The sequence below is a fragment of the Eleutherodactylus coqui genome, chromosome 1 (assembly GCF_035609145.1).
Source record: "Eleutherodactylus coqui strain aEleCoq1 chromosome 1, aEleCoq1.hap1, whole genome shotgun sequence".
NCBI lineage: Eukaryota > Metazoa > Chordata > Amphibia > Anura > Eleutherodactylidae > Eleutherodactylus > Eleutherodactylus coqui.
In genome coordinates, this window is record NC_089837.1 from 157,642,914 (window position 1) to 157,666,915 (window position 24,002).

The 24,002-nt window shown below is 47.7% G+C and overlaps 2 protein-coding genes across 5 annotated transcripts in view; both read right to left on the reverse strand.

Annotated features, from left to right (window-relative positions):
- The window catches only part of LPP (LIM domain containing preferred translocation partner in lipoma), a 235,860-nt gene that overhangs the window by 202,005 nt on the left and 9,853 nt on the right, over positions 1 to 24,002 (reverse strand). The window contains exon 2 of one of the 2 annotated variants that reach the window (XM_066602162.1): positions 9,958 to 10,025. The exons of the other annotated variant lie outside the window; for it this stretch is intronic. The gene's annotated coding sequence lies outside the window, so the exon portion shown is untranslated. The remainder of the gene's footprint in view (positions 1 to 9,957; positions 10,026 to 24,002) is intronic. 2 annotated transcript variants of the gene reach the window in all.
- On the reverse strand, positions 2,215 to 7,352 carry LOC136627214 (lamina-associated polypeptide 2, isoforms alpha/zeta-like). 3 transcript variants are annotated; one of them, XR_010792760.1, is made up of 3 exons: positions 5,336 to 7,352; positions 3,402 to 3,998; positions 2,215 to 2,705 (listed from the first exon to the last, which is right to left on the reverse strand). XR_010792760.1 is itself a non-coding variant. In XM_066602155.1 (2 exons), the coding sequence occupies exons 1-2, from the start codon at positions 6,390 to 6,392 to the stop codon at positions 2,677 to 2,679; spliced, it is 1,086 nt and encodes a 361-aa protein (XP_066458252.1). In that variant the 5' UTR covers positions 6,393 to 7,352; the 3' UTR covers positions 2,215 to 2,676. The 3 variants fall into 3 exon arrangements, 2 of the variants coding, with proteins under 2 accessions (XP_066458252.1, XP_066458244.1); XM_066602155.1 differs by lacking the exon at positions 3,402 to 3,998; XM_066602147.1 differs by having other exon boundaries at positions 2,215 to 3,998.

Sequence of the window (24,002 nt, forward strand, 5' to 3'; positions counted from 1 at the left end):
CCCCCCCCAAATGTTACTCGATTTGAATCTTGTTTTATTTGCTCACCAAGCTAAAGGAATGCCGAGATGCATTTTCTCACAAGGGAATTGTATGCACAGCAATGGTTTAACACATAGTGAATTCTATGGGTAATTCTGATTGGCAGTACATGTTAAGAGGGACCCCCTTGTCAGCACGGCTAGGACCACTAGAGCGCTAGCGGGTCATCATTTTGGCCTGCACAGTGAGGGATGTGTAGTGCTCAGCTGATGCCAGTGGAGGAGTCCCTTGGACTTCTCTTGTAAGGGCTAATGCCCATGGTCGGATTTGTGTCGTGTTTCACGCGGCGTTACACCGCAGCTATTAGGTTCTATTGAACCTAACAGCTCAATGTTCACACTGCGGAATTCCACAGCAAGAAAGAAAACGCAGCATGTTCTATTTGCCGCGGAAATACGTGCGGACGGCTTCCATAGTAGTCAATGGAAGCCAGACATCACACTACCCTGTTCCCCTGAAAATAAGACATACCCTGAAAATAAGACATAGCATTATTTTCCAGAATTTTTGATGATGCAAAATGATTTTTCTTCAGGCTTTCTGAGGATGCTTGAAATATAAGCCCTGCTAACAGTTAATTAAAAAAGTCAATTTAAATAGTGTCCAGGCAGCTATACATGTAAAAAAGTTAAACCTTTTTGAACAAAAATTTATATAAGACACGGTCTTATTTTCAGGGAAACGCAGTATACTTCCACTGTAGCAGAGTGGAAGTATTGCATGAATACGTGTCCCCGCCCACCGCCAGCCGAGTCATCCTTCCCGTACTATACTGCGCATGCACACTGGGCCTCCATGCAGGACACGTACAGCAGATCTGGAGTGGTGAGTATGGGTGTTTTTTCTTTCGGGGGGGGGGGGGGGGGGGCGTGGCGGATTCCGCTGCAATATTCCGTTGGCGACTGTGCGTACCTTATATATTCTGTATTGCAGATGGCCGCACCGGCTTGCTGTCTGTCATGCGCAGTACAGGATTTTTTTCAAATCTGTTTTTCCGCAATATCAATTACGGATGGGCTGTCGGTCAGATGGAAGCGGTCCATGTGGAAACCACATGAAAATAGAACATGCTGTGATTTTATTTCCGTCAGCAGAAATCGCAGTCACTGTCCGCTCATGCGAATGTTCTATTCTTGGAATGCATGTGGGATACCGCGGATCATCCATGCGATTGCGATCACGGATTCTGCAATTCAAACACGGTCGTGAGAGACCGGCCCAAGTTCTAATTCCCTTTACTGGAGAGTGCCAAGATCGCTGCTTGTCACAGGGGCATCTATAGAAAGTTACACCCATCTGTACGATGGTGGATTTGTGCCCCTAAGAGGTGCAGACAGGTACCCTTTAAGCAATTACAGTGCAAGCACATCATGGTATGCAGAGGTGAGCCAGGGCACAATGCAGCCGCACACCGCTGATTGGCTGAGAGTCGGACAATTGGCATTCTGTTTAGTTACAGTGTCACTCCCTGGCTCACCAGGGCACCACACACTGCCCCACTCACCCAGCCTGCACCCTCTGAAGACTTTAGCCTCGCTCATGGGGAGGGGCCATTACTAATTTTACAATTCAGGCAAAATCCAAATTGTATGGCACTAAAGTGTTGAATTAGTCAAATTAATTTAATTAATCGCCTAACCCTAGTGACAGCTGAGCCAGAGACTTCAGAAGAGAAGCACACCCATATGGCCACCACTCCACCTCTCCTCTCCTGTGTGGACAATCTCATTGAGCGGCTATCATGGAGAGAGAGTGGATGAGACCCCCCGGGTCCCCAACATGTGAAGACCTCCAGGCACGAGCTCCCTTGTAGCTCTGTTCTTGTCCTCACAGAAAGTTAAACAGTAGTATGAACAGGACCTTATACTCATCCATGTACGGATTGCCTTCACATTAGCGTATTTGCACATCATATTACACGCAGTGAATAGAACCAACTGATTTCAAATGGGTTTATCCACATGTATTTTTTTCCCCACACATGTGTAATTGCGTGAAAAAAAATTTAAAAAGACACGGATTACTTACCGGTAGTCCCTTTTCCAGGAGTCATCACGACGGCCCCATTACATATGGAGGTTGCCCTCTGACCCAGGTAGGGACAGGAAGAGTTTAAAAGCACCTCCCTTTCCACCCGTGCTTCAGTGACTTATAAATCATTACGGTGGACAATGTTTACTAAACCAAATTTTACCTTTATTCGGTCATATTTACATTTAAAGAACATAAATTATTCTTAAAGGGGAGGGAACTATAGGCCGTCGTGATGACTCCTGGAAAAGGGACTACCGGTAAGTAATCCGTGTCTTTCCAGAGCGTCATCCCGACGGCCCCATTACATATGGAGTATACCAAATTATACGTGGCCCTAGGGTGGGACCACTGCCTGAAGGACTTTACGTCCGTAACTCAGGTCTTTGTCCGACTGGACGTTAACCCTGTAATGTCGGGTAAATGTATGTATACTCGACCAGGTCGCCGCCTTGCAGATCTGCTCGGCAGACGCCTGGCCTTTTTCTGCCCAAGAGGAGGAAAGAGAGCGAGTGGAGTGAGCTCTAATTTTTCCCGGAGGGTCGAGACCCCTGGCTTTATATGCCTCTTGGATGGCGGTCTTGATCCACCTCGCGATGGTGCTCTTAGTTGCCGTCTTTCCTTTTGCCAGCCCCTGAAATTGAATGAAGAGGTTATTATTTTTACGGAAAGAGCGGGTGGCCTCTAGGTACGCTAGAACAGCTCTCCTAACGTCTAGGTTATGAAATTCTCTCTCTTTCTCGTTACGGGGATTTTGACAGAAGGAGGGCAGAGTGATCGTCTGCTCCCTATGAAATTTTGACACTACCTTCGGAAGGAAGGCTGGGTCTAGTTTGAAGGTAATCCTGTCGTCTTGTATTACCATGTATGGTTCAATACAATGTAATGCTTGCAATTCCCCTATTCTCCGAGCCGATGTTATGGCAACTAAAAGGGTAACTTTTAGTGTGAGCAGCCTCAAGGAGAGTTGTGAGAGGGGTTCGAAGGGGGATTGGCAAAAGCTAGTTAAGACTATATTTAGGTCCCAGGTAGGAAAGGTTTCTCTAACAAAGGGTCGAAGCCGTTCTGCCCCTTTGAGAAACCTACGCACCCAGCGGTGTTCTGCCAAGGGAAAATCTAGATAGGACCCTAGTGCTGCTGTATGGACTTTAAGGGTTCTAGGACTAAGGCCTTTTTCTAGGCCTGCCTGCAAAAATTCCAGGATTACGGGAATGTCAATTCCTGGGATTTTCCCTGGCTCTATTTTACAGAACTCTGTGAATTTTTTCCATATCCTATCGTAGATAGCTATCGTGATAGGTTTACGGCTTTTTGTTAGGGTAGTAATTACATTATGGGAGAGTCCCTTCCCACGCAGTATCATGCTTTCAGCATCCATGCTGCTAGCTTCAATTTCTCGACCCCTGGGTATGTTAGTGGGCCCTGGAGGAGAAGATCTTCTACGGCTGGTAGTAGGAATGGACCCCGGATCGCCAAGGCTTTTAGCAGGGGATACCAGGGCCTTTTGTCCCACATAGGGACAACTAGTATGACTGACGCCCGGCTGGTTTGGATTTTCCTGAGGGTGCGGGGGGATCAGTGGGAAGGGAGGAAAGGCGTAGGCTAGGTCCATGTCCCAGCTTTGGGACAGGGCGTCTACCCCGCGTGGATTGTCTCTGGGGTTCAGCGAGTAAAAGTCCTGGCACTTTGAATTTCTCTTCGTGGCGAACAGGTCTATCTGCGGTTCTCCCCACTGGCAGATTAGTTGGTCGAAGACTCGCTGATTCAGTCCCCATTCTCCTGGATGGATGCTCTGTCTGCTCAGGAAGTCGGCAGCGACGTTTGTGGACCCTTTTAAGTGGATCGCTGAGAGGGACAGCACGTTGGATTCCGCCCAGCGGAGTATCTCTGTTGCCAGTCGTTGCAGGTGCGGGTGTCGCGTTCCCCCCTGGTGACGAACAAATGACAGAGCTGTCATATTATCGGTTAGGATTTTGACATGCCTTCCTTTTATAAGGGGTTCTGCCGCCTGAAGGGCTTCCCAGATTGCCCTTAGTTCTCTGAAATTGGATGAGCGTTTAGCTACTTGGGGGTCCCAAATCCCCTGTAGATTTTGGTCGGCTACTTGGGCTCCCCATCCCGTTTTGCTGGCATCTGTTGTGATGGGTACGGTAGATTCTTGTGACCAAGAGGTACCTTTGCTTAGGTTCCTCTGTGAGGTCCACCAGCGTAGGGACTCTTTGACTCGGACGGACAGGCTCACCTTCTTATCCAGGGATGTCTGCCGTTTGTCCCAGTTGGCAAGGATAAATCCTTGTAATTGCCGGGTATGGGCTTGTGCCCATGGGACTATCTGAATGCAAGCCGTCAGGATGCCCAGCACCTTCATTGTTTCTCTAATGGAAACCGCCGTAGCCTGACAGAAGGATTTTACTCTTTGGGTGAGGTCTTCCTTCCTAGCTGATGGAAGCCGGGATTCCTGGATGTGGGAGTCTAGTAATACTCCCAGGTACACCTTTTGTGTACCAGGGTTCAAGTCGGACTTCTGCTTGTTAACTATCCACCCTAAACTGTTTAGGGTGGATAAGACCATGGATAGGTCTATACGCATGGTCTTTTCCGTCCTTGACACCAACAAAAAGTCATCCAGATACGGAAATATGCGGATCTGATTCCGCCTGAAGTAGGCTACCATCTCTATTACGATTTTCGTGAATACCCGAGGGGCGGTGGAGATTCCGAATGGAAGGGCCGTGAATTGGTAATGTTGGATCTTGTCTCCCTCCCGCAGAGCAAACCTCAGGTACTTGTGATGGGCTGCCGTTATTGGGACATGGTAATATGCATCTTTAAGATCTATGGTGCACATTACACTATCTCGATCTATTAGTGGGACGATGGATCTTACTGTTTCCATCTTGAATTTTTTGTACGAGATAAATTTATTTAGGGCTTTAAGATTAAATATAGTCCTAATGGAACCATTCGGTTTTTTTATTAGAAATAGGGGGGAATAGAATCCCTCACCCCTTTCGTGATCGGGGACTTGCGCAATGACCCCTAGGTCCTTAAGTTCCTGAACGCCCTTTATGAGGTTCCCTTGTTCCTGTAGGGACCCCGGGGAGGTTATAAGGAATCTCCTAGGGGGTAGCGAGTGGAATTCAATTTGGTACCCTACTTCGATTATTCGGAGTACCCAGGGGTTAGACGTTACCCCTTGCCACTGGCTTAGATAGCCCGCTAATCTACCCCCTGTTTGTTCAGGGGAGGGTTGGACTTCCTTACCCCGACCTCCCTTGGGGTACGACCATCTTCCAGTCTTCCCTTTCCCTTTAACTTCGGGAGGAGGCTGGCGCGTCCTCTTCGGGAAGGATGGTTTCCTGAAAGGTTGTCTGTCAGGCAGGGTTTTACTCTTGTCGCCGACTTTTTCCAGGATTTTGTCCAGGACGGGCCCAAACATATATTCCCCTTGGAAGGGGATGGCGCAGAGCTTATTTTTGGATGTAATGTCTGCGGCCCAAGTCTTCAGCCATAGTGCCCTTCTCGCTGAGTTGCTGAGGACTCCGGTTTTTGCCCCGTATCTTACCGTCTCCGCTGATGCGTCAGCCAGGAAGGCGGTAGCCATTTTTAAGAGGGGGAGACAGCTGGCCAACTCCTCTCTGGGGGCCCGATCCTTTATGGAGGCTTCTAGCCTGTTTAGCCAGAGCGTCATGGATCTAGCCACTGAGGTTGAGGCTATGTTAGCCTCGATGGTGAGGGATGTTGCCTCCCAGGCTTTCTTCATTAATCCGTCGATTTTTTTATCCATCGGATCGGATAGCTGGGAGGTGTCCTCGAAGGGCAAGAGGGTCTTCTTGGCCACTTTTGCGATCTGGATGTCCACCTTGGGGGTTTCCCTGTACAGGCGGACGTCCTCGGTAGCGAATGCGAGCCGGTTTCGGATCTCTTTTGGAACAGTGATCCTTTTTTCCGGTTCCTGCCATTCATCTATGATCACTTGCTGCAGCGTCTGGTTGACTGGGAACATGATCTTTCTTCTAGATCGGAGGCCGCCAAACATCTCATCCTGGATTGTTCTCGGCGGGTTATCTTCCTCAATTTGCATTGTTTCCCTCACCGCCTTGATGAGGTGCGCAATGTCGTTTGATGAGAAGTAATATTTCTTCTCGTCTTCTATGGGAACCGGTGGGTCCTCTAATTCCCCTTCGGATAGGAGCTCCAGCGATTCACCGGAGATCGAACTCGCCGACTCGGTCTGTCTAGGTCTTTTAGGGACCCGTGACGGACCTGGCTGGGCCTGGGGAAGGGACGCCATGGAAGCCTGCAGCTCTTCCCTTATCATGCAGCGGATATCGGATTTGAATGCTGCTTTCTCCTCTGCGAGAATTTTCCCCGTGCATCTGTGAAGGCAGAGCAATTCACTGTTATAGCAGTGCAAGCGTTGGATTCAGGAGCATTACTTGCGGTAATACACTCACTCCTCGCATAGGGGTTTTTTATAGCTCTCCTCGAGCCTTTTGTTGCAGAGGACGCATTTTTTCGATTTTTTCCTCGGGTCCATTTTCTTTGGACCCTCCTTATCCATCTACCCATGAAAGTGGGGGAGAGGGGAGACAAGAAAGGGAACATATATGCATCCGCTGTACAAGTGACCATTTGCGCATGTTTTGGCGTATAGCCTACTTACAGTTGGTAGGGTGTCAATCTCTCCCTCACGTGCTGAGCTGTCGCGGGTAGACATACTCACATACACTTGTCTGGCAGTCAGCAGGAACCTCCATGGAGTTTAGCCTGCTTTTATGGGGAGGATTTTCGAATTTGGCGCCATTTCCGGGTTTTCGCCGGTAGCCACGCCCCCTACGTTGTGCGCGTGACGTCACCACGCCGGATGACGTCACCGCTATGCGCCCGAGGTCCAGGGAGGCCGCCGCTGCCGTTCCCCTGCCAGGAGGAACTATCCCATCACAGCAGCGGCGGCCCGAACATGCGATCCGCGCGAGGGAGACCAGCGCTACTAGGCGACTGACGGCTCCGTCGGCGGCGCAGGTCGGGGATGCAGGGACTCTTGAGTGTGCGGCCCCGACCTCTACCCCTCCAGGGGGGCCGCACAGCGTGCGGTAAGTATTTCTTTGCGGTAAGTCTTCTTGCCTCCGCAGCTTCCTATCTCCTGCAGCTCTGGAGCTGCTCCTCTGTCCCACCGTAGGGACAGGAAGACACTGAAGCACGGGTGGAAAGGGAGGTGCTTTTAAACTCTTCCTGTCCCTACCTGGGTCAGAGGGCAACCTCCATATGTAATGGGGCCGTCGGGATGACGCTCTGGAAAAATAAATAGCACAATAGGCCATTGAAGTGAATGTGCATGCGCAAAAATGTAAATATGCAGGAAATCTGTATGTGCGCATCATTTACGCATTTTCTGACATGTGCACATATGCAGGTTTCTTGCACAAACAAAAAAAAAAAAAAAAACACACCACAGCGCCCGAAAGACGCAGGCAGGAGGCTGCGCAAAATACACAGTGTATTTTTATGACCAAAACGCACCCTTGTGAACAAGCCCTAATATTGACCCCCATAGTGGCCCCAGTAGCAACAGCGACCCCCATCGTATTACCCTAGGAAGGCTGCCCAACCAGAGGCCAAACTCCTCTACTGACCTGTGGCCAGGCAGCCTCCTCACAGGCTGTACACTCACCCGGCCTACAGGACCGGTCCAGCGGCAGCAGCAACTGCCGAGCCTGTGACCACTGACCCCTTGCAAACACTGCACTGTGCCACCAGACCAGAGCAGCAGGCGGTCCAAGTGGACTTCATTTAAATGGGGTTAGCCCCTGCCGAGATACACCGGGGTTCAGAGCCCAAGCATTGCGCTGACCCGTGTAGTGGTTGGTGCTAGTAACTGCAGGTGCAGCTCTCACTAAAATCAATAGCACCCTAGCCTTCAATTACAAGCGCAGCTCCCATAGTTTTCAATGAGAGAAGCAAATGCAGTTACTAGTTCCGGCCACAACACAGTGGTCGGAGCAGTGCTTCTGCTCTGACCCTGGTGCATCCCATTAACGCACAGCCCGTGGGTCACAGAAAATGAGGCTGCAGGCCGGATCCTTAGCCTTACATGATCCCTAGCTAATGATACAGGGGACCACAAATGACGTAATGTGTGCTGGTACACGTACACATACCTAGTCAGTGGGCAGTGCTGCCTTGAGAACGATGGGTCACTACAAGGGGCCCTGAAGATCTCCAATCACCGGCCTCATAACATGAAATATCAGCCCATATTAATAGCTAGTCCAACTGTGTAATGAACTATAGGTCAGAACAGGAACAAGGGCAGCCATTAAGGGGTTGGAAATATTGATGAATTTTTGCAAGTCCTCTGCTTGCAGCAACTGAATATAAACATGCATTGCCCACTTCCGTCACACATGCGCAGTCAAGATTCTTTTTAAATCTATTGCTTTACCACGGAATCCACAGCCGAATTGCGGACGGGCCGCGAATCGGTCGGCCTCCATTTACTTCAATGGAAGCCATCAGTGCTTGGAGCATGCTGCGATTTGTTTTCCGGACCAAAAGGGTCCACAAAACAAAAAAATCTGCATGCTTTAATTCAGCTGCAGGGGCTCATGTCTTCAATTCAAATTTGCCCGTGGACGGTTTCATTTGTAAATCTATACAGTCAAGCTGCTCTCACACATCCGTTTACCGCAACATCTTGAACACCGCGGTAATCGCAGTACAGCGCTCTCATTGAAGCCTTGCAGACCGGTTCCTGAATGCGGTGCCTTCCAGCGCCATTATTTTCGGGCATGGACTGCTCTATTTTCTGTGTGCGAGTTGCCTTACCCTTTAGATTATACAAAATATACAAGGATTGCTCACAATTCCAGACTTTCCCAGGATTCTGTTATTATTAGGTCTCAGACTGCCAGCTTGTGTATGCGGGACGCTCTCCTAGGAGGGACACTCTCTAATACGCAAGCAATGGGGCATCACATAACTTTTCTAATCTGAGGTAGGAGAGGGGGAAAAAAAAACAAAAAAAAACTAACAAAACAAAGAAAACCACCACTGTGCAGAGGTTCAGCGGAGACGCCTGGGATGCCATGATTGGCGCATTTAGTGTGATGCCTTATGTGTGAGGCCTGAGGGTGTCGGAGAAGAGAAGGTACAACAATGAATAGAAGGAAAGTGAAAGCGGAGCTTCTGCACCTGTCAGCACCTGCAACTATACTAGGAAGTGTGAAACTTTTTGGGATTTGTCTTCCAATTTAAAAAAAAGTCTCTTTTACATGAAACGATTCTAGTTAAAAATATAAGCGCCAATTGTAAATGCAGCCAGCGATCAAATGACAAATCGTCCGCTTTTCGTTCCTTTTACGCAGGCATAAAAAGAATCGTTGGCTCGGTCAAGTCGTCTTCATTCGCTGGAATGGTTTCTCGTTTGAAAAAGCGACAATGTATCTGCCTGTGTAAACATCTGCGCAAATAAACAGACTTCACTCGCTTGTTCAAAACGAGAGATCGGCAGGTCTTCTAGCCCCCAACACCACCTCTCAAGGAGCGGCGGCAGCACTTTGTACGCCATTACTGTAGTGCACTTACAAAAGCATAGCATGACATCACTAAACATGCCTGGTAGGCCCAATATCATGTGTGTGCCCCCTGAATAATCATGGGGGAGGGAAAAAATGGCCGCCGCAATCCTCAAATTCCATAAAACAAGACTTCTTATTCAGCATCTTTTGCCGCAAATTCCATGAGATGAAATCAATATGCAAGCAGCATCCAAAACAGAACTTTTTTGGGAAGAGTGCAGAAGCCGGCAGCAGATAGTGCTTCACAACAGCAGCCAAGCCCTCATGTTATAGTATATAAGGCTATAGCAGTACGGCAGCACTCACCTCGCTCTTGTACGGCCCCAGACAGCGCACACTTACTGAAGGCTAAACCAGATCCAGGGGTTCGAAACCTGCAAGAGACCACAAGGCAAGCTTCAGAACCTAGGAGGGGGATGTGACATCCACGGAGGCACTCATATCCTGCTTCCAAACCCTGACTCACCTCCCCTCCTCTTTCAATAGATCAGTGCTTTGGGTAAACATTTCCAAATATGGAAAACACGACCAAGAAGCTTGTCAAATATCATCCTTCACTGCTTTTCCCAGTTTTGGTACTTTGGGAACGAAAAAAAGTGCAATTTGTGGAGAGTGAATTCCACTGTGTGTCTATTAACCCTGCGAGCCTACGCCGTGCCTGCTGCCCCTATGCTGACATTCCTGGCATAGCGCTGGAAGATACAAGCTTCTACATGACGTTAGTCCCCGGCCATAGTCAGTACTATTCATCCGTGTATTGGGAAGGGTCACAGTAGGATTCACACAGTTAGGCCCAATGCCCACGGACGGATTACCGCTGCGGAGATCACGGTCAGACACCCGCCATGATTTCCGCAGCAATGTCCGTCCATAGACATGCTGTGTAAAACGATTCGCCCCTGCCCACAAGCGGAAATCAGCTGCGATGTTCTGCTCGCGGGGGAGAATGGCAGCAAGTTCTGTTCTGTACAGAAATATTGCACGGACGGCTTCCATTGCAGTCAATGGATGATGTCTGTTCCGTGATACTCCGTGTTGTGGGCACAGCCGAAGCATTGAAGGAATCCGCATCATACCTCAGCGCCGGCACGTCATGCGCCAACCAACACTCTCGTAGCGGATACTGACAGGTCTGTATGTGATCTCTGGGTGGTGCCAGGTCTGATTTTGCTGTGCGATTTTGCAGCTGGAAACCGACCCGACCGTGGGCACGAGGCCTTGGGGCTCATTCCACCAACTATGCAGTAAATGGTGTCAATGGAAGTACATTGATTTTCATTGGTGCTTTCAATCTTGCGAATATACATTGCATATAATACGCCAGCAAAAGAGAAAGCAGCGTGTTTTTTATTTTACGTGCAGCGGTTTACGCATACGGCCGTGGGAATGTTGACATCTCACGCTTACGGCCTAGCATATGCACAAGGGAATCTCCCAAGGCCGGACTTGTCTATAGGCGCTATGCATGAAGGCCTGGTATGCTTCAGTATATTGGGGTGGAGGCTTTGGAGCGAGTTAGTTTTGCTTATAGTTAAGGTCACCAAAATATGTATGCGCCATTTATGAAAAAGTTTGGAGTCTTGAAAAATATAGTCATCAGGAATCCCTGCGACTGAACAGTTCCATCTGTAGACAGAACCAAAAAGCGCCGGACGGACCCCATTGACTATAATGGGGTCCACTGGCTTTCTGCCCATCTTTTGGACAGAAGAAAAAGTAGAGCATGCAGCACTTTTTCTTGCGGTATTTTCAGCGAGATCTGTGAAGGCCCCTCCGACCGGAGGTAATCCCACCCTTACCGAGTCAGCAGCTCTGCAGGCTTTCTTTGTTTTTTTTATTTTAAAATATAGGAAAGCGTATGCTGTGCTTTCCTATAACAGAGGGCTCAAGCGGACGGCCGGGTCAGATCTTGCTGCGGGATGCAGCTCGTGCCCCTGCAGTGACCCGCGGCTCACCTCCTGCGGAGTCTCCTCCTCCGCTCTGCTATGTGTCGGCTGTCGCACAGCCGCACATGCGCAAAGCAGAGCGTTACCAGTGACGTTTCTGTGTTCACACGTGTGTATTTGCACATGCAAAATCTGCATCGCAATATGCAGGGAATAGAATCCATTTATTTCAATTACCATATATACGAGTGTAAGGCTGGGTTCACACTTGGCGTATTTCCATTGGAAATCTCGCGGTTTGGCCGCAGCAAAAAACGCGAGATTTCCGCCGGAGAACCGCCGCGGCGGCTTTGAAGCGGCCCGGCCGCTTGCTTTTCCGTTGCGGCCGGCTCTCCCATAGAGGAGAGCGCGGCCGCGATGTAAATAAACAAAAAAAGAAAAGTAAATAGACATGCTGCTTCTTTTGAAACCGCGGTTTCAACCGGATTTACCGCAGCGGATTAGCCGTCCCGTGTGGACGAGGTTTCTGAGAAATCTCGTCCACATGGCTGACTAATCCCGAGATTAGCGGCCGCAGGCGGTTTTGCCGCGGGCGGATCTGCTGCGGCAGAACCGCGGCAAATCCGCCCTGTGTGAACCTGGGCTAAACCTAGTTTTTCAGCACATTTTTTTTGTGCTGAAAAAGCCCCCCCTCGGCTTATACTCAAGTCAGATAAGGGTTAAAAAAAAAAAATCCACCTCCATACTCACCTCCCAGCTAGAGTCTGTGTCCCCGGCGGTGGTACGGCAAGCTGCTTGAATTCCTGTGTTCCCGGTGGCGATGCAGTAAGCAGCTTGAATTCTCCCTGCTGCCATCCCCCGCTGTACTCTCTGCATGGCTCTGTCATCCCCGGCTGTCAACACTGTGATTGGATCAAGCGCCAGCCAATCACAGCCAGCGCTCGATCATTCACAGCCAATCAGTGAACAACATTCACTGGTCGATCCAATCGTGGAACATTCATATCCTCAAAACTAACGTAAACCAGTGTTGGATTTGTGACGAGACGCCTTGATTTGTTGGAAGTATTGCTGCCCATTCTTAGAGTATTGCCACATTGTCTAGAATGTGAAGGTACACCTCCGTGTTTATGGTTATTGCCACTACTACCAACAGATAGAGAGCATGCCACATAAAGCCTCCACAGACCCTAACGGGACCTGCCATATCTCATGGTGCTCATACGGCAGGTTCCCTGGAGTTGGAGGAGGCATTTGTTATACGTACACAGCTTCCTGTTCCAGCCCTAAAAGTAGCATGGACCATGCAGCCGGACCGCTGTGTGCTGGCAATCCCTCAGCAATCTGATAGGGTGTGACGAAATACTTTTGTTAGGATAGTGTAGAGTACCGTTTAGTAGGCAAGGTCTAATAAACATAGAAAATCACTAGTTTTCTTTTCTCTTCTCTTAGAAAAAGAAAGGTCTTTCATAAATATGGAACAAGAAAAAAGGTATACCAACGCGAACAGGGAAAAGGAGAGGCAAAGCACGTTCTTCTAAGCCATTGTTCACCGTAGGACAAACCCCCAATACCATAGTAGGTCACCTCATTTTGGCATCTCACATTGACGTTTGCTAGTCAACAAATGTTACTTTCGATATGTCAATCAGTAAAGCAAAAGGTCACAAAGCCAAGTAGACAGGTTGTCCAAGGTCATCAGTGTCTGGGCTCTGGTATGTCCACCACATTACTTACTACCTACTTGTATTAGCTCACAATTTCCCCTGTCTTTCCAAAACAAACCTGTAATCAATACCAGATCAGCGCTTCACCAACTCATCATGGGATTCCTAAACCAGCTGCATGAGCCAAGTCCTAGAGAAATATGGCAAGAATTCTAAGTATGCAGTCAAATATGTATTGGAAAAAAATACTCGAGACTGAAAAGTAAAGGATCTGTCCCATATACAGAACACTTTCCCATGGCCGGTAGTGTCTCCACTACAGACATGACCTTCAGTATATAGGCCATAAAAAGTCTGTGCCATTAAGACCCCACATGCGGGATTCCAGGCCTGCTTACCTGTCCGGCGTCTTCTCCTGTGCTGACAATGTGCCAGGGGGGCACATGCACAGTACAGGGAATGCCGCGCCGTCGCTATGGCAATGACAGGGCCTCTTGCGCTGCGAATGTGCCGGTTGGCGTATGCACGGTTGACCAGACGCTGAGCCGTTGCCATAGAGAGGACGCAGCTCCTGCGGCCATTCCACAATGATGATTGCAGAAGGGCCGCGGCATAGACGGCTTCCATCGACTTTAAAGGAAGACAGCCAGACGTATCCCGCATCAAATCGCAATCGATTTCCGCTCGTGGGCAGGAATTCATGTTTTTCCATAGCTTGCTATGGGCTGGATTTTCTGTAGAATCCGGCTCCAGATTTCACAATGCAAATCTGCCCGTGTGCAGGAGGCCTAACCCAGGAATACTGGTCTGCAGGGAAGTTTCCAGTCCGGTACCCCTAGGTCACTATTCACTTTACATTCTTAAAGAGCTGTATAGCGCCCTCATATGTAGGATGATGTACTTGGCAACTGTTGTACAATTACTATTAAAAAAAAGCATTATATTTTCAGGATTCCCTCCATATTGCATTGGTGATGTAATATTGTCGGTGCCTCAGACATTGCCACCGAGGGTCTCTCTATAGGATATCCCATAACCATGACCTGTTGGGGTGCCCTGAGGACTGGTGTTGGGAAACACTGGTTAAAGCCTATGAGATATGAGGGATAGCAAAATGATTTGTACAGTCAAAAGCTTACATGGTAAGTCTACACGTTAAGGCTGGATTCACACGAACGTACATCGGATCGGTTTTCACGCCGAGCCGATATACGTCGTCCTCATCTGCGGGGGGGGGGGGGAATGGAAGAGCCAGGAGCAGGAACTGAGCTCCCGCCCCCTCTCTGCCTCCTCTTCGCCCCTATGCACTATTTGAATGAACGAAATGAATGTGAACTTTCCCTGCAATACCAAGCCTGGCCTCTACATTAAGAACAGAGTAGCTTTCTACAGAAATCAAGCCCACCGGGCCTGGCGAGCGGTTGATTGGAAAGAAGTCCCAATCCTTCTTATCCTGAGGAATGGACAGTTTACAACCGGACAACCCCTTTAAACTGGCATGTATGGTGCAAATTTTAAGCTCTTGAAGTCTAGCGCGACCCTTAGAAAAATACAAAGGCAGTTTATAACCACTTCTGTCTTCTTTTGCCACCTTAGTACTATGTAGTGAACAGACCCAGTAGTGCTCTATCATACCAGACTATCACATGACTACCAGGTCGCCCCTCAGCATGATTAAGCTGATTTTATGTCTAAGAAATTAGAACTCTGGCCGTGACTATTAGGTGGCCACTTTCCTTGAACTCTATGAACTCTACAGTTAGTGGAAAATTGCAAAATACAATTAGAAGAGAATGCCCCACAAAGATCTTTTATGATCATTGCTAAAATGTGTATGATCAGTTAAAAAAAAAAAAAAAACACACCACACACTTCCCATGTCATCCAAAACGCCCGCTCACCCAAGACTATACAAGTTATGTATCAAAATAACCAAAATACTCAACCTAATTGAATAGTTTTAAATTTAACAAATTTAAAGTTTAACAATATATTTAAAAAAAAAAATTTTTTTTCCTCTTAGGCTGGGTTCACACGGGGCGGATTTGCCGTGGAATTTCGCCGCAGCAATTCAGCATGCGGCTGGCTAATCCCAGGATTAGCCAGCCATGTGGACGAGATTTCTCAAAAGTCTCGTCCACGCTGGACGGAAAATCCGCTGCGGCTAATCCGGCAGAAACCGCCGCTGCGGCGCGGATTTGCCGACCGCAGCATGTTCATTTTTTTTTTCCCCGCTGCGGCCGCGCTCTCCTCTATGGGAGCGCCGGCCGCAGCAGAAGAACCAGCAGCCGGGCCGCTTCAAAACCGCCGCGGGTTTTGAAGCAGCGGTTCTCCCGACGGAAATGATGCGTTTTTCGCTGCAGCCAAACCGCGACATTTCCATCGGGAATCCGCCCCATGTGACCGTGGCCTTACTTTTCGCACGGAACCTATATTAAAATGTAAAAACTATAAAAAACAGACAAAAAAAAAAAGTGGTCATTTGACTGTACAGGCTGAGACTGATCTGATGCAACTGCATGTCAATCATCATGAATTCCTAGACGCCACCTAAACTTGCATTTTTTTAAATAGCCAACCCATGGGCCGACCAGCAATTAGCAATAATAGCAGCTCAAGCACGGCATCTACTGGCACCCCTCAGGGCTAAACCGCTCTGGTGCTAAGGGGTTAAACTTGGAGTCAAAAATGGTACCCAGGAAATATACTCCCGTAACAATTCACACCAAGTGGGGAAACCTGCAAGAAACGGCTGCAAAACCGACATCAACAGTGTGTAAGTTTCATGAAATTATACCCAAGAGAAGAAAGGCACAGAGTCTCTACAGGATCCAACAAGAAATCCCACGCACCAGCCGGCAATCACTGTCCAAACAAGCAATTTACAAGCCAATTTCCATATAGAAGTGATCACAACAGCGCAACTTTGTCAGCAAATTACAGGTTTGGTTAGCAAGTTTTAATAAACCCTAGAGGCAAACATATTAATAAGCCCTGTAGAGGTGATTTCTAAGTGACCCGCTTGATATCTTGTACAGAAGTGAGAAGTACAAGGTCTAGTTATTCCAGAGAGCGTCTCCCCTTCATTACTGTGACCTGTCCGACAGGATAGCTTCCTTCTAGCCTAGATGGAGTTATCTTGACGCCCGGCACACTGAAAGATGGAGTTTAATATTGGTTCAACTGTGATCCTCAGAACTTTCCACCCACCACAGGAAATAAAGGTGTTGACATAGCTTAATGAAAAAATTCCCATTTGTGAAGGCTCTTATGTGGGAGAGATAGATTACACATACCAGCGCTGTGGCATCGCAGAACAAAAAGCAAACTGCGGTTTAACACAGCTATGTTAAAACACAAAAGCAGGACGTGTGAACATGGCCCAGTAAGGTGGAAACCAGATGCCGGAGCTTCACAGCACACCGTGTACAGCCCAACTGCCAGGAACCCGGGGCTTTTAGTAGGGAATGGAGAATGGAACACACATGCCAAAATGTATCCGACGGCCGGCCTGCATTCCTTGCTTGTCAAAATATTTACGGTTTGGATGGAGCCTCACACCTGCAATATTTTAAAGCGAACCACCAAGGCCAAATGCACACGGCCGGGTCAGATCAGGTCAGATCCCGCAGCGAAATCCGGCCCAGTACCCGGCCAGTGACCCCCGCATACCTGTCCGGATTTCTTATTTAGGTACTGGTGTATCTTGACGCCACCGGAAGTAGTAGTGGAGGCAAGATACAGTGTGTTTGACGGGGGGGTTGACGCCCCGTCTGCCATTGGCTGGCCATCTGTGTTCCTGTCATTGGGTTCACAGGTCCTGTATTGGCCACCCTGCAGTGCAGAACCTCATGGATGATGCTCCCTTGTAGCGGTGGGAAGGTGGCAGCCAGCGGACTCCAGTTGCGAGCGATAGTCAGCCGTGGTGAGCGGCGCAGGGAGCCCAGCAGTGGTGACCGGAGCAGGGAGCCCAGTGTGGAGGGGAACCGGCAGCACAGTGTGATGATTGCCTAAACGTAGCAGTGCTTTTCTGCGGGGGTGAGCACAGCGCCATGACTGGGGGGTGGCCAGGAGTGCAGTATCAGGAGCGTGGCGGCCCAGGAGCACAAGGGCGGGGCACACGCAGCTCCTACCGTGTTTCCCCGAAAAGATGGCATCGCCTGAAAATAAGACCTAGTAGAGATTTTGCTGAAGTGCTAAATATAAGGACCCCCCCCCCCCGAAAGTAAGACCTAGCTCTGTCCCTGCTGTGATGGCCGGAAGCTGCAATACCATCCCTGCTGTACAAGTGGTCCAGGAACTGCTGTGGGTGATTGTCTCCAGACAGTCTGTGGGAGCCAGGTACTTTACAGCCCCTATTTTTTGTGGCCCTGTGCATGAGTCAGACAACCGCTGTGTCACTGTGATTCTTTAGAGGGTGATCATTACAGACAGAGTGTACATGGAAATAATGGTAGTAACAACAAACTCTTCATAGGATTCAGTTTGTCTGATTATGCTGGTTTGTGATGACAGCTACTGTACAGTATATAATGGGCATTTTTGGTTCAACAATAAATGTGAATTCTTCATGGAAAAATAAGACATCCCCTGAAAATAAGACCCAGCGCATCTTAGAAAGCAAAAATTAATATGAGACCCTGTCCTATTTTCGGGGAAACAGGGTAGGACCTGTTTGCATTTAGCCAAATCGTAGCTAGGGGTGCGACCGGGGTGTTCCTGCAGAAAAGCCCTGTCAAACCCCTAGCTTCCTGGTGGCGTCAAGACACACCAGTACCTCTTATTTGTATGCAGATGTGCCGGCTGGTGCACCAGCGGACATGCGCAGTACAGATAAGGCTGCATCATCACTAGGCGATGTGTCTGCTGTGACAGCTGTGGACGGGCCGTGGATCGGACAGCTTCCATTGACTTCAATAGAAGCCGTCCGCATGGAATCCACGCTGAAATAGAACATACTGCGAGAAAATAAAAAAAACAATGTAAAAACCACAATTGATTTCCACTCGTGGACATGGAAAAGCGATTTTCTATAGCATGTCTATGGGCAGTATTTGCTGCGGAATCCAGAGGTGGATGCCCGCTGCGGATTCCGCAGTGCAAAAACGCCTGTGTGTAGCCGGCCTAACCCACTAAAATAAGGTCCAATATTTCACCTTTTTTTGCAACATTTGCTGCATGTTCAGTAGATATAAATGAATGTAGGACACATTCACATAAGGCCCCATTCACATGGCAGTATTTGCTCAGAACATGTAAGCCAAGTGGGTTCAAAATACAGAAGACACAAATCTTTCCATCATACTATGTAGGTTGCAATCCTGTTTCCAAATCCTGATGCAGCATACTGACCAAATACCAGCATCTAAATGGGGTCTAACACAGCGAGGGTCTCAATGAACGGGTCATATTTTACCCTAAACTTTGGATTTAAACTGCTCTATAAAACACTGGTATTAAAAAATCCCCCAGTATCTACAAACAAAAACAGCGGCACTGCGCTCCCTACAGAGCGCCGGGTGAAGGACTGCGCCAACAGTCGGACACTGTATCTTCTTTTACCACACAATTGTTTGAGCCTTCCCTTAGTCATGTTGCAAAAGGTGCTCCGACATCAACTTATAGGAAAACTACCTTCCAGTTGGTGGCGCTGTAGAGGCATTGTAGCATTTTCCCATTTGCATACGGTTTACAGATGCATCTCCTTGCCCAGACAACAAAAGTTAATGGAATAAACAAATTTCCGATGAAGTGACTTTGCAGACTTTTGGACTGAACACTATAAAAGTGTCTGTGTTAGAGGGGCTGCCCAGGGTTAGAAAAACATGGCTGCTTTCTACCGAACAGAGCACCACCATTGTCCATGGGTGGTGACTGGTATTGCAGCTCACTCCTATGCACTCCAATAGAGCTGCAATACCACACTCAACCCTATGGACGGGCCACAGATTCCGTGGGAAAAGCATGGCAAGCCGTGTGGGCCATCCGCAGTACAGAAGAGAAGAAGAAAGTACATGTCCGTGCTGATGCCGGCTGGGCACAGGGTCGGCTTCCGCTGCGGGCCCCAGTATGAGCATTGCTCACTATATCTACACCAATACAACCTTTTGCCCAAAAAAGGATGATCCTACACTGCAAAATTATTAATAGTCACCTGAAAACCTCTCCTTCTGATCATGTGTCACTTCTATACTGTATGTCTTAGAGAATATATGAAACCAGCAGAAGTGCAAAAATGATGCCCATGAAGCATAAAAACCACTAAAATTAGTACAAATCTAGCAGCAATCTAAGAGCCCAGAGATCTTGGGAAGGAAAGACGTGGGCTGGACACATGCAGATGTTCACAGATATACCGGATCAAGGGCTTTTTTATTTTTAACTATATGCATTTTGCAAGAACACACAAAGTGGGAAAGCTAAAGGGAAGTTGTTCATCGATTCATAAAGGTCAGAGCGGTCTGCTGCATAGACAGTAACAATCCCAGAGCCAAATAAGGAGAAGGGGCCCAAAGTAGCATCTTAGTCAAACATCACTGAAAGCCGTGGTTATTTCACAATCTGCACGTGACGTGGCAGGCTTCATCCGCACCCCCGCAGATTAGTCCATTATTAGATGGGCCGTATTCACCAGCTGCATATGTACCTACAGTATACTGCACAAGTGCAAGGACACCCAGACGCGACACATGCAGGTTTTGGGGTGAATTAAACACTATGGGGTCACAGTGAAGTCATAATAACTTATGAATAAAGCGCAATACTGGCACCGAATGAAAGCAGTTATTACATGCATGGAATACATCGTGCATCAGAAAATAAAACTAGCAATATAGCCCAAAGTGTAAGGGATGTCAATGAACTGCAATGCCCTTCCATAGAAACAACAGATGAAACCCCAATGCTCTTCGGGTAGCCGTACAGGAGGAGTATTTATAGGCCATCCGCGAGGCGCTGTGGAAAGTTTTTGCCACTTCTGTTTGAGGCCAACAACGACTAACATTTCTCAAGATGCTTATTAGCACATTATTAGTATCCAGAGGTTTCACTGGAAGCAATTGGCCTCCCATGATCATGCTGTTTTCAAAAGCAGGTATTCCCTGGCGTCTGCTTTGCCGCTGCTTGCTTCAGTCCTGCCATTAAAGTTGATAGTACATTACAGAGCAGCCGTATTGTGGATCCAAAATGTCAATTTCTGAAGGGTTCCTTGATGCATTTCTTGGCTGTACAAGTTCAATATTGTAGCACACATGCAGATAAAACACTGGTCATAAGGCCTCATGCACATCTAGGCCGACCCATAAGCATGAGCCTATAGGACAGTGCACAGAGGCAAGTGTATATCTATCGGTGCCCTCTTAGGTCTCCATAAAAACAAAGAGCATCAAGTTGATTATTATGCCATCCCAATAGTATTAGGATAGCTGGGATTTGGATATCAAAGAGTTAATGCAAGTAAGATGACGGGTGTTGTAAAAAGAAGGGCAGAAGTATGCCTACTTTAGGGCAGGAGATTAGACAGCAATTGTAAGGTTAAAGAGTTACTGCACCTGTAGTGAAATGTAACAATCAGTTTGCTTTTATATAAGGAAAGAATGCCCTTGTGTGGATTGTATAAGACAATATATTGCCATTTGTCCTTGTTTCAGTCTTAAGGCTCATTTACACACTAAGACAACCATTCAAATGATTGAAAGATTGACAGTTCTAGCGATCATTTTGCATAAAGTACTAATGGCCACTAATGTCCATTAGCACTTTATCGGTTTCATTTGCATGCAAATGAGCCTCCAGCAGCGGTTTGCAAATGGGCTGTCAGCCGAATGCAATGTAATCAGCTGCTCCTGTGGAGAACACAGCGTGCAGTCCCTGCTATCTCTCTCCGGCTAAACAATGGATTTTTTTGCTCGCTAAAAAAAAAATAAAAAAAAAAAATAAACATTCAGCTGAAGAGTGAAAGATGGAAGCATTTACACGCAACGATTACCGCTCAAAAGCCATCGTTTGAAGGAAATTTGGAGCGATAATTGTTGCGTGTAAATGGGACTTAAGGAAAGGATTCCACTGAACACACATGTAAGGGTGCAATAAACTGTCTCTTGTTTGTGAAGGTATCGTTGGACGCTACGGTATTAGTGTATCTTGATGCCACCAGAAACTCCTGGTGGAGTCAAGATTGACACTGTGGCAATGCCCCCTGTACCTGATTGGCTCCAGAGGTGCTTAGGCTGCAGGTTCTGGAAGGGCAGTAGAGATGTAAAGAAAATCCATACAGCGGACCCAGATGCGGAAGGCATACAGAGGGGCTATCTGTAGCAAGGGCTTCCCTGTCAGTGATCCTGAAGCCGGACCCCCCGTAACTTTGCCAGCGCAGCCAGGGTTTCAAAGCAGGGATGTCAATGCACCCTAAAACGCTGCAGTCGGCCTCCCCCTATTCCCATCTCAGTCTGATATCGCGGCCGGGTTCAGGGAATACAGAGGACCGGGGGAGATACACTCCCATCCGCCGGCCGAAAACTCCCCAAGGACTGCAGGGCTCACACAGCGGCAATACCCCTCCCTTTTCACAGAGAAATAGAGGCTGGCTTCTCAGGGAGGCCACTGCCCAGAGGGGGGTTGGGGGCACTAACACAGAGCCGGCGGACGAGCAGAGGATGGATCTCACACTGACGCTGGGCACACGGCTCAGTGCATCACTAATGAAGGGAGGCAACAGTGCAAGGTCTGTGACAGGGACCCAGGTAACAGGGGTGCAGCACGTCAGTGCCGGCTAACATACTAAGGCTCACTGACCTTCTAGGACATTAAAATCTTCCGCCAATCGGAAGCCAGGGGTGTGAGAGGGGTGTTCCTCCTGTCAAACCCCTAGCTTCCGGTGGCGTCAAGATACACTAATACTGGACCCTACAACAGCATCACCCATAGTCTCCCTCACACATGTACATGAACCACAATGCTGAGCTAACCACCATATATGGGTGCATTTATCACGGCAGTGTTGTAAAAGCATGGTGTGTATTCATTCTGAGAAAACAATGCTAGTCTGAAATTCAAGACTAAATCCATTGATATCATCCCTTATATAACAAACCAACTCACACAACAGTCATAAACCCAATCCACCCGCCCAATAGCAGTGACTGGCCATGACACGAGCATAGGGTAAACCTGGTATAGAAAACATACCATGGACTGTAGAAGGCAGCAAGACTGCTGAAACATGGCACAGTATGTACAAGTTACATGCAGAATTGGCGACATATACAGGAGATAGGGCTGGCAATTATACCTAAACATAAAATCTCAAGTTTTTTCAAATTTATACTTTCAATTTTAATCTTGATTCTTCGTTTTTCTAAACATTAAAAAAAAATCTACACAATTATGTAGCATCATGCACAGCTATTCCATAATATAAGCAGTTATTAAATAAGTCTTATCATTTGTATAGCACCAACTCATTCCGCAGTGCTTTCCTCCACTTCCATTTTAACGCACTCTCAAAGCTAGCGCACTGGCTCTCCTGACTAGATGATGCATTAGGGCTCACAAGGGCATATGTTGCCCACGTAATACGCAGTGCTAAAAGCCCACTGATTTCTGTTGCGCCACCCACAGCAGGTCCTATTTTATATAAATAAAAGTTATCTGTATAGCGCCAACTTATTCTGCAGAGCTTTCAGGCAATTTATTTATTACCCCCCACCAAGCTGGGTACTCATTTTACAGACCTAGGAAGGATGGAAGGCCGAGTCAAGCTTGGGCCAGCTACCTGAACCATGTGGCATTTCAAATGCCATGCTGAATGCTGCAAAACGCCTCCATTGATTTCACTGGGACTTTTCAGACGAGCATTCGTTTCAAATTCCGAAGTTTTCAGACGCTATCTGCTTTATTCTAGTGAGTTTTAGAAATTTTTAATGCACCATCATCACCCATTGCAATGATGGGGTACGTTTAAAAACAAATTAACTGAAAACACTGCGAAATAAGTTGCTGCTATGCAAACAACAAGATTTTATTGATCCAAGTAACCCAATTACCTATTTAACGAAGGAGAGCATGGTTGTGAGGTTTCTTTCACATGCATTAAATGTACAGTAAAACACGCACATGCAAATACGCAATGCCAATTACGTGAATGTGCACGTAAATGCACTTCCACTGTGTGACAATGGCCTAAACGGACGGGTTGCTTCTCCGATTCTCTCCCTAGCCTGCTCCCTGCTGTGAAAGTGCATTTAATGCCTTTTCCAGGGAGTCATTACAGAGGGCTGTATGAAAAGTGTTAGGAGTCGATGGAGTGGAGAAGATCATGGGTAAAGAAAGCAGAGAACACTACTATTACAGAGGGCTGTATTTTACTCTGGGTGAGTTTTCTGCCCTTAGCCCATTCACTCCCTCACTGCTTCCTTCCAGCTACTTAGAGAGAGGCTAATATAGCTGTGTAGTCTTGAGTGGGCATGGTTACACTACACAACCACAGAAAAAGGAGCTGAGCTAATACACCTTCATGAGACAAACCAGCTGATCAGTGCTGGGAACTTAGGCAAGCCAGAAACTTGCATGTAGGAGAACTTGCAAACCAAGTATGAGGCTTACTAAGTGCAAAAGAAGGAAAACCCAATGCAAAAAAAAAAAAATGATTTACGTGAATCATTTTTTTTCTGCAGGAATTCCGTAAGATACATGAATGTTAATTTTTCGTGCACAAACGTTTCCATAGTTTTTAAAGGTAAATTGGTTACCTGCAAGGGATTTTTGCCAAGAGAAAAAGCACACTTATAATCCATAACTA

Bases quoted from the DNA above. Each gene is read 5' to 3' on its own strand.
- LOC136627214 (XM_066602147.1), bottom strand. From the start codon at position 6,392: ATGATAAGGGAAGAGCTGCAGGCTTCCATGGCGTCCCTTCCCCAGGCC. The intron at 3,999-5,335 runs GTAAGGAAGTCC...GTTCGTCACCAG, and splicing joins GTACCCCAAGGGAGGTCGGG to GGGGGAACGCGACACCCGCA.